At 41.6% G+C, this 13,429-nt stretch overlaps 1 protein-coding gene across 15 annotated transcripts in view; it reads left to right on the forward strand.

Annotated features, from left to right (window-relative positions):
- Nucleotides 1–13,429, forward strand: part of KALRN (kalirin RhoGEF kinase) — a 671,401-nt gene that overhangs the window by 341,099 nt on the left and 316,873 nt on the right. For all 15 annotated transcript variants that reach the window (XM_043473179.1, XM_043473181.1, XM_043473183.1 and 12 more), the window contains exon 11: nucleotides 6,633–6,824. In XM_043473179.1, the coding sequence (XP_043329114.1) occupies nucleotides 6,633–6,824 (192 nt within the window). The remainder of the gene's footprint in view (nucleotides 1–6,632; nucleotides 6,825–13,429) is intronic.

The raw sequence follows: 13,429 nt of genomic DNA on the forward strand, positions 1-13,429 counted from the left end.
GCTGTAATGTTCTTTATCTTTCTGGCTTACTTCACTCTGTATAAGGGCTCCAGTTTCATCCATCTCATTAGGACTGGTTCAAATGAATTCTTTTTGAACGGCTGAGTAAAATTCATGGTGTATATGTACCACAGCTTCCTTATCCATTCATCTGCTGATGGGCATCTAGGTTGCTTCCATGTCCTGGCTATTATAAACAGTGCTGCGATGAACATTGGGGTGCATGTGTCTCTTTCAGATCTGGTTTCCTCAGTGTGTATGCCCAGAAGTGGTATTGCTGGGTCATATGGCAGTTCTATTTCCAGTTTTTTAAGGAAATCTCCACACTGTTTTCCATAGTGGCTGTACTAGTTTGCATTCCCACCAACAGTGTAAGAGGGTTCCCTTTTCTCCACACCCTCTCCAGCATTTATTGCTTGTAGACTTTTGGATAGCAGCCATCCTGACTGCGTGTAATGGTACCTCATTGTGGTTTTGATTTGCATTTCTCTGATAATGAGTGATGTTGAGCATCTTTTCATGTGTTTGTTAGCCATCTGTATGTCTTCTTTGGAGAAATGTCTGTTTAGTTCTTTGGCCCATTTTTGGATTGGGTCATTTATTTTTCTGGAATTGAGCTGCAGGAGTTGCTTGTATATTTTTGAGATTAATCCTTTGTCTGTTTCTTCATTTGCTATTATTTTCTCCCAATCTGAGGGCTGTCTTTTCACCTTACTTATAGTTTCCTTTGTAGTGCAAAAGCTTTTAAGTTTCATTAGGTCCCATTTGTTTAGTTTTGCTTTTATTTCCAATATTCTGGGAGGTGGGTCATAGAGGATCTTGCTGTGATTTATGTCGGAGAGTGTTTTGCCTATGTTCTCCTCTAGGAGTTTTATAGTTTCTGGTCTTACATTTAGATCTTTAATCCATTTTGAGTTTATTTTTGTGTATGGTGTTAGAAAGTGTTCTAGTTTCATTCTTTTACAAGTGGTTGACCAGTTTTCCCAGCACCACTTGTTAAAGAGGTTGTCTTTTTTCCATTGTATATCCTTGCCTCCTTTGTCAAAGATAAGGTGTCCATAGGTTCGTGGATTTATCTCTGGGCTTTCTATTCTGTTCCATTGATCTATATTTCTGTCTTTGTGCCAGTACCATACTGTCTTGATGACTGTGGCTTTGTAGTAGAGTCTGAAGTCAGGCAGGTTGATTCCTCCAGTTCCATTCTTCTTTTTCAAGATTACTTTGGCTATTCGAGGTTTTTTGTATTTCCATACAAATTGTGAAATTCTTTGGTCTAGTTCTGTGAAAAATACCGTTGGTAGCTTGATAGGGATTGCATTGAATCTATAGATTGCTTTGGGTAGAATAGCCATTTTGACAATATTGATTCTTCCAATCCATGAACACGGTATGTTTCTCCATCTGTTTGTGTCCTCTTTGATTTCTTTCATCAGTGTTTTATAGTTTTCTATGTATAGGTCTTTTGTTTCTTTAGGTAGATATACTCCTAAGTATTTTATTCTTTTTGTTGCAATGGTGAATGGTATTGTTTCCTTAATTTCTCTTTCTGTTTTTTCATTGTTAGTATATAGGAATGCAAGGGATTTCTGTGTGTTAATTTTATATCCTGCAACTTTACTATATTCATTGATTAGTTCTAGTAATTTAGAGATGTGTTTTTAAAGTCAAATGTGAACCTAAATTTCTGGAGGATTCATGTTTGAGTTATTTCTGTATGCACAGTTGTAGAAATGATCAGATATAAAGAGACCTTCAGTGTAAATGAATAAATGCCCTCCATGATATTAAAAAATGCCTTATTGCTAAAAAATGCTAGCCATCATCTGAGCCTTCAGTAAGTCCTAGTAGTAACATCAAAGATCAATGATCAACAATCAACAAAGATAATGATAATGAAAGAATTTAAAATATTGGAAGTATTACCAAAATGTGACATAGAGACATGAAGTGAGCTGATGTTGTTGGAAAAACAATGCTGATAGACTTGCTTAACACAGGGTTGCCACAAACCTTCAGTTTGTGAAACAAAAGGCAGTATCTGCAAAGCACAATGAGGTGAGGATGAGATTTATGCCCATCGACATAAGGGCTGAATTATCTAGAACCTTTTGCCTGGTGGACACAGGCATGGAGGGAGGGAAGAACAGGAAATGCAGCCATCCTAAATCTCTGACCCAGGGCTCCAGTTACCACAGGTCCTGCCTGAAACTCCCAGGGGCTGAGGAATTGATGTCCCCCTACGCATAACCTATTTTTGCAGTGCCCATTAGGAAATGTCATCAAGGGATCAAACCCAAGGCAGAGGATAGGAGACTGAGGAGCCAAAGGATGCCTAGGAACTGTACTCATAGTGAGTTGGATTCTGGCCCTGGGGTAGAAACTCTTGTTGGCTTGGTCAAAAGGTGAGCAGAAGCCAATTGTGATCCTTTCCCCAATTTGGGACAATGACAGGTGTCAGTGAATTGCTCCATTGACACTTTAATTGATATTCTATAAGCACATTCTTATTTCACGATTCTGCCAGGAAGTAGGATAAACCAAATGAGATTAAACATTGCATATAAATTCTAGCTTATAAGGTCTTGTACCAAGTAGTTGGTGGGGGCCAAGGATTGAACATTAGGATTGGTGGGGATTAATGTATTCTTTAATTTATTAATTCATTCATTAAATTTTTATAGAGCACGCACTTGGTACCAGGCACCAAGGGAAAGAAGTGAAAGACTTTACCTGCCCCTAAGTGGATGAGAAAGGCAAACACTGGCAGTAGAGTATGGCAGGAACCAAGAAGAGGTTTGGCACAGATCACTCTGAGAGCTCAGAGGGTCTCATATAGGCCAACCTTGGGAGGGAAGTGGATCTCAGGGTGGACTTCCTGGAGGAAGTGACACCTGAGCTAGGTCTTACAGGGTGAGTAAGAGTTGGTCATGGAAAAAGGTAGGGGAAGGACAGTCCAGGCAGAAGCACAGGGGAATATTGAATGCTGTGAGTTTGCAGAAGTATAAGCAATTTATTTCACAGGATGTTTTAGGGGAGTTGAAGCTGAAGGGAAAAAACAAGTGTCATATGAGGAAGGGTGTTGTATGGCACCCTGAGGTGTTTTACCCCAGAGGAAATGGGAAGCCACTGGACAGTTTTATGTGGAAGAGAGCTGTGACTGGGTCTGAATTTTAGAGGCTCTTTCTAGTCATGATGGGGAGGAGGTCTGGGAAACAGGTAAAGAAGGGAGCCCTGCTTTTAGTGCTGACCCTGTTGCCCTCCCACTGTCTCTCTTGTCCCTCTCACTGTAAAATCTATTATCTAGCCCTTCCCTGCCTTATAAATATGATTTCCTTCTACTCTCCGATTTTAGTGAGATTAGCTCAACTTACCCAGACATGACATGCTCATTCAAGCTCTGAGTGTTGTTCATTCAGTAGACATTTAGTAAGTGCCTATTGTCTATCAGCCATGGTGTCTGGCATGAAGAACCCACAATGAGTGACACATGGGACCTATCTTTAAGGGGTACACAGACCACTAGGGAGGTACCCAGGGAAGCACATCTTTACTTGAGCATGAGAGCAAGTGTGTTATGAGATTAACAGAGCACAAAGAGAGAGAGACTGTCCATGAGAAGCTCCCCCACTTCCCTGCCATGCTCAGGCTTCTGCCCTCACCTGCATAGAGGCAGTGTGATGTTTCTAGACACTATACACTAGTCATACTTCTCTTCCACGTAACTATTCAGTGCCCTCTTCCTACCTCAGACTGAAATACCTTAGCATGGCGTGCAAGGCCCCTCTTCAGCTGATATGGTAGTGTAATGACTTGGAGCTTGAGCTCTGAAGCTGGACAACAAAATTTTAATCCTGGTTCTACCACTTTTGAAACATGTGACCTTAGCCAGAAATACTTTTTACCTCAGTTTCTTCATCTGTAAAGTGGGGCTGATGACTGTATCAACTTCCTAGGGTCATTGTGAAGATTGAATGAATATGCATGTGAACCTTTAGAATGGTCCTTGGCATGTGAAAAATATTCAGTCATTATTGGCTTTTATTATTCTTGGTTTTTACTCATTTTCTTCTTAGCACCTATATCATGTCAAGAAACATTAACTCCTAATTATTTTTGTGTTGCTTGTCCCACTTAATATGTTGTCATATTTTTTCCCTTAAGGATGATTTTATTCTCCTTTGAAGCAACATATATCATATATCTATCTGTACTCCTGAGACATCTGTAGTGTTGAATATGTGTTAGGGTGACCAGCCATCCTGATTTGCTCAGGACTGACAGGTTTTTCAGGACACAGGACTTTTAATGCTAAAACCAGAAAAATCCTGGGCAAACCAGGACAAGTTGTTCACCTTACATGCAGTAGACACTTCACTTTTGCTTCTTATTTACCTCTTATTGGTCCCAAACTTAACTGGAAAGCAAGCTTGCTTTGGCTCTGCCATAAATTTTTATTTATTGGCTAGAAACTACAAAAACACAACTTTGGGGTTTCTTTGGGCTTTCTTGAGATTCCCTAAAGTTTAAAATGGAAGATTTGAAGAATTCTTGAAAAAACTCTCCCATCAGCTCAAGGTGTATTTACTAGAAATTGTGGGCCACCCCCACAATTCAGGCTTCCTTAACCTGGCCCACAGCCCCAGAGGTCTCCTCCTGCCTGTCATTTTCTCTCTCCCACTTTTCCATCATGACTCTTCATGCTTCCTTCATTTGCTTTCCAGAATCAATATCCTCTTACTTAACTCAGTGGCAAAGCCTCTTTCCTCTCACAAGTATCATGTTTTTCATGAATCCCCCAAGTAGGGCCAAAAGATTTTTCTTCTTTTTCATCCCCACCCAAGCCTCAGCTCCACCTCACTTGCTTTGGGACGGTGACTTGGGCAGTTGCTTGTCAGACAGCATTCCTTAAGGATACACTGAAGCCTCTCTGGGCATCCCTTGAGGCCATGACAAGTGTTTGCTGAAAGCCTGCTCATTCTTCCATCAAGAAGCTGGCTCAATGGCATCTGGGAAGTTCCACCTCACTGTAATAGTGTGCTAGAGCTGCCATGACAGAATGCCACACTGGGTGACTTAAACAACAGAAATGTATTGTCTCACAGCTCTGGAGGCTAGAAACCCAAGAACAGAGTGTCAGCAGGATTGTTTTTTCTGAGGTAAATGGGGAAGAATCTGTTTCATGCCTCTCTCTTACTTCCTGGTGGTTTGCGGGTTTGCACTCTTTGGCATTCCTTGGCTTTGACATTCCTTGATTCCCACACTCAGCTCCACACAGTGTTCTCCCGGAGTGTGGGTCTGTCTCTTTACAAGGTGTTAGTTTTGTAAAGACAGCAGTCATATTGGATTAGGAATCCTTCTACTTCACTATGACTTGATCTTAATTAATTACCTCTGCCGTTACTCTGTCTCCAAATAAGGGCCCCATTCTGAGGTCTTGGGGCTGAGGGCTTCAATATGCAAATTTAGAGGGGACACAATTAAACCTTTAACAGCCGGGTCTTCAGGTGAGTCTAAAGAACTCTCCGGGGACCAGAGACCACTCAGATATACGCAAAGTAAAGCACCACACACAATCATTGCTACAAAATCCATTCCACTTCTCCACTCACTTTGCACTTGATCCTGACTGTTTCTGCTGCCAGTTTCATATCATCACCAGTTCACTTGTTCATCACTCTGTTGGGCCTTGTGTCATTATAAGGGTGTTGAGAAATATAATGTATATCTGAGCCACCAGCTCTAATTCAGAGTCTGTCTGGAACTCTCTTTTACAGGAAGCCTACCCAGGAAAAATTGTATCCATGGCATATATGTAATAACTGACATACATGTATTTCAGAGGCAGTGACTCCATCCTGATGAGCAATAATTACAAGCTGGTTGCTTTTCAAAATGCTCTGAAGAACACAGACAGGGGTTTGGAGGAGAGTGTGTGTGTGAGAATGCGTGTGCATGTGTGCGTGCATGCAGTAGCTTAAGATAAACAAAATCACCAGACACCTGCCCAACCTTCCCGCAAGCTTTATGCCTTTGCTGGTCACGCAGAGAATTGCCTGCATCTCCTCACTCTGGCTGTGACTGCTTCCTTCTGTCAGCTCCCTGAGTTCTGACCCTTTCCCCTCCAAAGAGATAGCTCTGTTCCAAAAGATAAACACCAGTAGTTACAAGGGACTTGGGGGAAAAGTCATACGAGTTTCCCAGTTATTATTTCTCTGGTGTTCTCATATAGAAACCCAGCTGATCTTTGTGGATGAAGTATCTTCAACTCTGGCCTGAGAGGTGAGGGCAGTGATGGATCTCCCTAAGGGTAGGGGGTCCAGGCGAGGCTGAGGAATAGAGATTCTAGCGTGTCTGCTCACTTCTTTCCAGGACACCCCACCTGGGAGAAATCCCAGGGATAGAGGAGGCACTGAGCTAGTACCCGCTTGTGCTGAGCTGCCAGGCAGGCTGCTGGCTTGCTGCGAGGTGGTGGGTGAGCTGGGCGCTCAGCTCCTCCGTGCCAGATTAGGGAGCTCTGGGCTCAGCGCCCACGCAATGCGCTCCAGCTCTGGGCAGCCCTGGTGGGCTGGGGGAAGACGTGAAGCTCCATTCGTGACTGCAAGTTGACTTTTCTTCACTGTCGTTGCTGGCAGAATACATACACCAATGCGGACAAGCTCCTAGAAGCGGCAGAGCAGCTGGCTCAGACAGGGGAATGTGACCCGGAGGAGATCTACAAGGCAGCTAGACACCTGGAGGTGCGCATCCAAGACTTCGTGCGCAGGGTGGAGCAGCGGAAGCTTCTGCTGGACATGTCTGTCTCCTTCCATACTCACACCAAAGAGGTATGGAGAGTTAGCAAGGAGGGGCATTGGGCTGGGCTGCTTTGTTCTGGAACAGTCAGGTCAATTTCCTAGCTCCCCGAGGTCTGCCTGGTGTCCTGGGTGGTCTGGAAGTTACTAGCCCCCTGAGGTTGATGATATTAACAACTTGCTTCTGATAATCTGCACTGAGGTCTCAACCAATATGGGGCAAAATTTCCTCCTTATCCCTAGTGAGGAGAGGGGTGAGGAGGCAGATGGTTTGGGGAGTCTGTTAGAGCATTCAGTCTGCAACTGGAGAAATTTGGGAATTCCTGGTATAGAAATAGTCACCTTAAGAGGCAATAATAAAGGATCAGAGATTCCTTTCCCACGCAACACCCAGTTTCTCTTGGTTGATGTTTCCCATCAGAAATCAGAGCCCTGCAGAACTTAAATCGTCTTTGCTACCAGCAGGGAATATACAGAGTTTGCAAATCTGTTCAGTGTTTTTATTTTATTTTTTTTAACAGAGGATTAAATCATCTATATGAAATCTGCCACTGTGTGCTAATAAAGTGAGAGTGTCCTAACCTTTCTCACTGTGGAGTAAAAGCCAGTGAAGGGAGGGAAACTGGGGCGCAGGAGGCTGGACTTAAATCTGGCCCCTGAATCATTCACAGAGTGAAGACAGGAGAGAGGAGGATGGATCATGTTACATTGTTGGCAGGATCAAAGAGTCTCTCTCTATGGAGAGAGCAGGAGAGTTGCAGACCTATGGTTGCTTTTTGGCTCTGATTAACACCAGGCAGTCTAAGTGGCCAGTGAGGAGGCACATTTAACATCTTCTGTAATAACACCCTTGACAGATGAACTCATTAGGTGTATACATGCTTGTATTCCCCCAGGAATTAATTTTAATGAAGTATTCATTAAAGTTGGATTGCTGCTCAGGAAGAAAAATTAACCTTACTTAATTAAATTGATTTTTGATATTCAAAATGCCTTAAGAAGCCTGGTTGTTCCTCCTTCACAGGCTTTTCTAACACTCTGTGGGAATGAATGCAGATCATTGCAGTGTCTATCAGAGTTAAACATGAAAAGATGTTTTCTAAACTGAGATTCCCCAGGCAGATGAAGGGCTGGGGAGCCCTGTGAAGCTGGCTCTGCTGCTTCTCCATGGGACCTACAACCACCCTCTGATGAGTGTCTGTAAAGCAAGGGGAGTGGGGGTGGGGGGATTAGCTTTAATCCAAGTTTTCCTGCCTGGTTGTCTGCTTGCTGTGGCTTACTTGATTCTTAATAAGGTCTCAGAAATCAAAGACATGTGTATTCTCTTTTAATTATGAGCCTGTGGGTGAGAGAAAGGAGCGTGAATGAACAAGAGCCATGTTCCTTGTGAGGACTGTGGGGCTATAGGCTGCCAAAGGAGGTGTGGACCAGGTTAGTTTCCAGGGAAGTGCCGTTCCTGGAAAGTTAACTGAAGCTCCCAGGAAACCTCTCTAGCTGCATCTCCAACCTTCTGGACATGGAATTAGGAGGGTGGGATTCCAGTCCAGATCCTGCTGCTATAAAATCCTGTGTGTTTGTGCTAATCACAGTGTCTCTGGCCTTAGGTTGCCTCATTTATAAAATTGTGCAGTTAGACTCAATGTTCCTAAGGCTCTTTATGGTTCTAATGTGAGTTCAAGATTCTTTTTTTTCTCCTCTTCTTCTTTATTTGATGTCGATAATCATAATTAACAATAGTAGTTAAACCTGATGTGATATATGTGATTTATCTAGCCTAAGATTCGGTCTGTTGCAAGCACTCAGTGTATATTAGGTAGTGTATTTTTCTAATTGAATATTTACTACTTGCTAGACACATACAGCATCACATGTAATCCTCATGAGAATCTTACGATACAGACTTTATTAAACATATTTTCAAACAAAGAAGCTAAGGCCCAGAAAAGAACCTGTCTAAGGTTACAGAGCTGCTCAGTACAGCAGGGTCTTGACCTGTCTTCCTAAATTCTGTGCTCGTGTTCTTACCTGCTACCATGCATTCTGTCCTCCTTTCTCCCTCTCGTATCTCCTCTGCTCGTCTGCCCTTCTTCCTTCTCCTTACTCATCTTTTTACCTTTTCAAACCCCAAGACAGAGTCAGGGTAGCTCTTAGATGAAAAAAGTAAAAGAATAGTCAGGGATGCAGTTATTAACCATTCTTTTCCAAGATAGCTCTCAAACCTTGCTAAGTTTGGTCCTGTTTGAATCTGAGACTTGTTTTCCCACCATCGTTCAGTTCATATTTCATATGAAATAGTACCAAAGGAAGTGGGGTGATACTGGGACAGGTGAAGAAAGGGAGAGGGAACTAAAATGGATTTGCCCTACTATGTGCCTAACTATTTCTCTGTCTAGTCAATAACAATGAGAATTGTCATTTTTAATTCTAATTTTATATATCAGAGAAATTAATAATTTGCTCAAGGTCTTATAGTGAGGATGTGGTAAAAGTAAGGATTGAACCCAGATCTTTCTGACTGCAAAGCCCCTGCTGTTTCTCATTGGCCTTTCGTATAAAGGCCAGGAAACAGACTTGGAAGAGTTTTCTAAACCCAGGAATTTATTTGAGGCTGTCAGCAAGTAGCATAGTCTATTACTTTGGGGCCCCAAAATATGAGAGAAATTAGGAGCAGTCCTGCCTGGATGTAAAGGGATGTATGATTGTGAGGCTTTTTTTGTTCAAGAGATCTACAACCCTCAGATCACATACATTCTAAGTTTTTCCAGGAGGGAAAGAAAAGTATCATTTTGAGTGGCTATTATGGTGGGGCTCCTCATGGGGGCCATCCTATAGGACTTTTTATCTGCCTGTTTCCTCTCAGTTACCTTCTAGGTCTTTACTGGGCATGGCTGTGTGTCTTTGTGGTAATTACTTAGCTTCTATTATTTTGTGATAATTATGATGGTGACTATTACAAATTTGAGTCGTACAGTTTTAATACCTACTTTTTCCTAGTAGAAAACTCCCTCCCAAATTTACCCTTAGATCATCTCTAAAGTAGGTTGTAAAGAACTTGAGGACTCAACTCAGGCATCATTTTTCCTTGAAATTCTTCCCTGGGGCTTCCAGCTTCCTACCCAGACAGGATAGGAGCACTGTGTGTGTACCTCATCAACAATGCTGGGATCTCACTGAGATGACTGACTCTTTCTCATTAAATTGGGGGTGCTCATATGTAGAGTACACATGTGGGCTTAGATGTGTAAACATAGATTCTAATATTTCTACTGCTGTGTCTGATACTTAGTGACACTGAATAAATATTAAACAGGCTTACTTGACAATGAGAAGCTAGTCACTTCTCCTAAAAAGAAGAAAATAGAAAAAATAAAAAGGTGGGGGAAAGCCCATTCGATTGCATCATTCATCTACTCCAGTTCTTTGATTTGAACTCTACGGACAGTGTAAACAAAGAAAGGCAGGTGGGGAATCTGAGTTGCCTGTGGGAGCTTTCCTCTACAGCCTATGTAGCAGGCAGAAATGGATTATTGGGTAGTCAGAAGTGAGGATCCTTGAATGGGCTAATGAAGGAACACCTGTGGTTTGCTCTTTCCCTATTCTGTTTAATGCCTCTCAAGACACACCAGCTCTCAGACCTTGCTAAATGTGGATCCTTTCTGATCCTGGTCAATTAACTCTTGACTCCATCCTCTTTACTCTGTAGGCAAAGTTCTGATTTTTTACTCAAGGCAAGGTTAGTAGCCAAGTTTACTAGTCCACAAGTCTGTGAGGGAATTTTGAGTTGCTATGGATCTTTTCTCTCTTACAGTAAATAGAGTGAATGGAAGAATAATTTTCTACTCAGCTGTACCAAAGATGTACTTTAATTAGGATCAGAGGGGAAACAGAAGGAAGATATGAAGAAGATGTCCCCTAGGCTCGTTTCTTCTGCAGATTCAAGAGTCTGCTTGATTCTGTTTGCTGGCTTTGTGAATTCTTGGTGACTAAAGGCGTCTGGAGGGTTAAAAACTTCTAAGTATTTAATTGCAGTGTTATTAATAACCTTGAATAATTAGAAACCATCTAAATATTCCATGTTAAGTGATTCATTAAATCATAATGAATCTATAGAGTGAAATATTATACAGTTATAAATCACATTGTCAAAGATCATTAATGGCATGAGAAAGAGCTTGTGGTATAATATATAAAAAGCTGTATATCCATCATGACCACAATTTTGATCACATACTTAGAATGAAGACTAGAAGGAAGCATACAAAGAAGTTAAGAATGTTATGAATGATTTAATTTTCCTTTGAATATTTTATTTGTTTTATAAGTTTTCTTTAATATTTCCAATTGAAAGTGAAGAACAATCCCAATAAATGTTATTTTATGAAAACAAAACTTTCCATCTCTACTTTGAGAGAAGAGCTACATAATAAAGAGAGGTGACAAACATGTGCTTGGAACTTTCTTATGCATCCAGAACCTCAGCTATTAATAGAAATTGTGCTGAACTTTCAAATATCTTCCTTTTGCCTGGGGACAAGAGGCCAGCTGGCTGTTTGCTGGTCTGGAAAGCTCAGGGAGAATGTAGGGAGAAGTATTTACTCGAGTCCTCATTTTCTTTGTCCAGGAGAAAAAAAGTCATTTTAAAAAAAGGCATTTGTGGCAAGTGTCATCTGCTCCACAGAGATTGTCCAGGCAGAATTCTCTCTTTGCTCTGTTTCCATGGAAATGCTGCAATTGCTGGGTTTTCAAAATAACTGTATTTAGATTATTTTTGTAGTCATAATATGAGAGTCAAATTAACTAAGGAATGTGGCCAAGATAATCAACTTCAGCTCTTTGTTAGATGTTTAATTAAATGCCATTTCCAATTGTTTATAACTCTGTGAAATCATTCTTTCATGCTATTTCCTGCTCAAATGGGTATGTACACCACAAATGCCATAGATACACGCATACACACATATTCCTTTATCTGCCCACTATAGAACCAAAACTGAATCAGTTTTCAAAGGGGATTATCGGCCTTAAGAACAAAACAACTTCTTCTTCTTCTATGTCAGTTGTTAGGCTGGTATGGTATTTATTTAAGAGATAAAAACTGACAGTCAATGCCAAAGGAAAATGATGCCTTCAAAATGAGGGAGGGGTGATTCATCCCATGGAATTGGTGTTCCTTTCGCATCTCTAGGAGTCAATCAGTTGTATCAGCACAATGGCTACCAGAACTGTGCAAATGGTGTAGCCAATCAACAGGAGAAAGCAACAGAGTAAAATTACCTCTTTCCTTAAGCTCTCGTCCATAAGCCTCGTTATTTCTACAAACCTCCTAGTTTCTTCCCTCCTTGTCCCTCCCTTCCTGCCCTTTTCAGTTTCCCTTTTCTCAGGCTGCCCCTCTATGTAAGCAGAATGGGGTCCATGCGCTGGCCCTTCCTGAACTCTCTGGTTTCAGTCTTAGAGCAAACTTTATGTAGGCTCATTGAAAAGCTGCCTTAACTCCCCCTCTACCAAAGTTCAGAGAGTTTCAAATCAGTTCATTCTTTTAGATGTAGGCATTTTGGGCCATAATGTGTTCTCTGAGAGAACACATTAAGAGACCTAAGTGTATGTATCTTGTGCATGCATATTCAGTTGTGTCTGACTCTTTGCAAACCCATGAATGGTAGCCCACCAGGCTCCCACCTGGGAAGCAGGGCCCAAATAATTATTGCCAAGCAGAGAGCAGAACCCTGAAAGAATGGTCCTCGCACAGGTGTGTTTGATCAAGAACAGAAGGTCTGGAAATGGCTGAAACAGGAGATTTTTTCTCAGGAGCAGGTGGATTATGGCAGAGGCACAGTGCTAATTAATGTTTTAGACAGTGGATAACCAGAGGGTTAAGAGGATTATCCTAGGGGAGAGAAATGGAAATGGAGGACAGCAGGAAGAAAAGTGTGGTAGCTGCTCCTAAGCTGCCTCACTCACTCCATGATTTCACCTCATTCTGGCAATGGTTTGTGATAACTTGAACTGCAAGATCATTCTGACTCAGTCTCATTGGCTCCCTGATAATGAATAAATTAATAATAGAAGTGACTCTCTGATTTGGATTCTTTTCAAAGTAATCTAGGCATGCTCTTCAAGAATAAGTCAGATGGACACATAGACAGAGGGAGACCTACAGGAAATTCAGGTAATAGGAAACTTACAGCCTAAGGAACGGAATATGGGTCCTTACTCATAGGTTAGTCACACTGATGTTAATGTTTATGCCTCAGAGGTGCTTATTCAGAACTATGAGCCTGCAATTTAAGCTTGCTGAAACCAGGGGGCGACTGTGCATGATTTTCTGTGGTTCTCTACTCAAGCCTTCCAGATACTAAATAGTATCTTAACTTGGTAGTACAATTATCTTCAAAGTGTTGCTAAACTCTCTAGACTTGGGGTGTCTTGGTGTCAAAGATGTGACTGCAGTTTTTTTCAATTTAGGAAGGCATTTTTATTACAACTCTCTTCTTTACCTTGGCTTCTGGAGAACCCACCTGCACACACATACTCATGCACATGTACTTTAAGTATGAAGTACTTGAAGTAGTTTTCCCATGATCATAGAGCTAGGACAAGGGCAAGATTGAGAATTATCCCCAGTATATACCAATTCCATT

The sequence above is a fragment of the Cervus canadensis genome, chromosome 7 (genome assembly GCF_019320065.1).
Source record: "Cervus canadensis isolate Bull #8, Minnesota chromosome 7, ASM1932006v1, whole genome shotgun sequence".
NCBI classification, from domain to species: domain Eukaryota; kingdom Metazoa; phylum Chordata; class Mammalia; order Artiodactyla; family Cervidae; genus Cervus; species Cervus canadensis.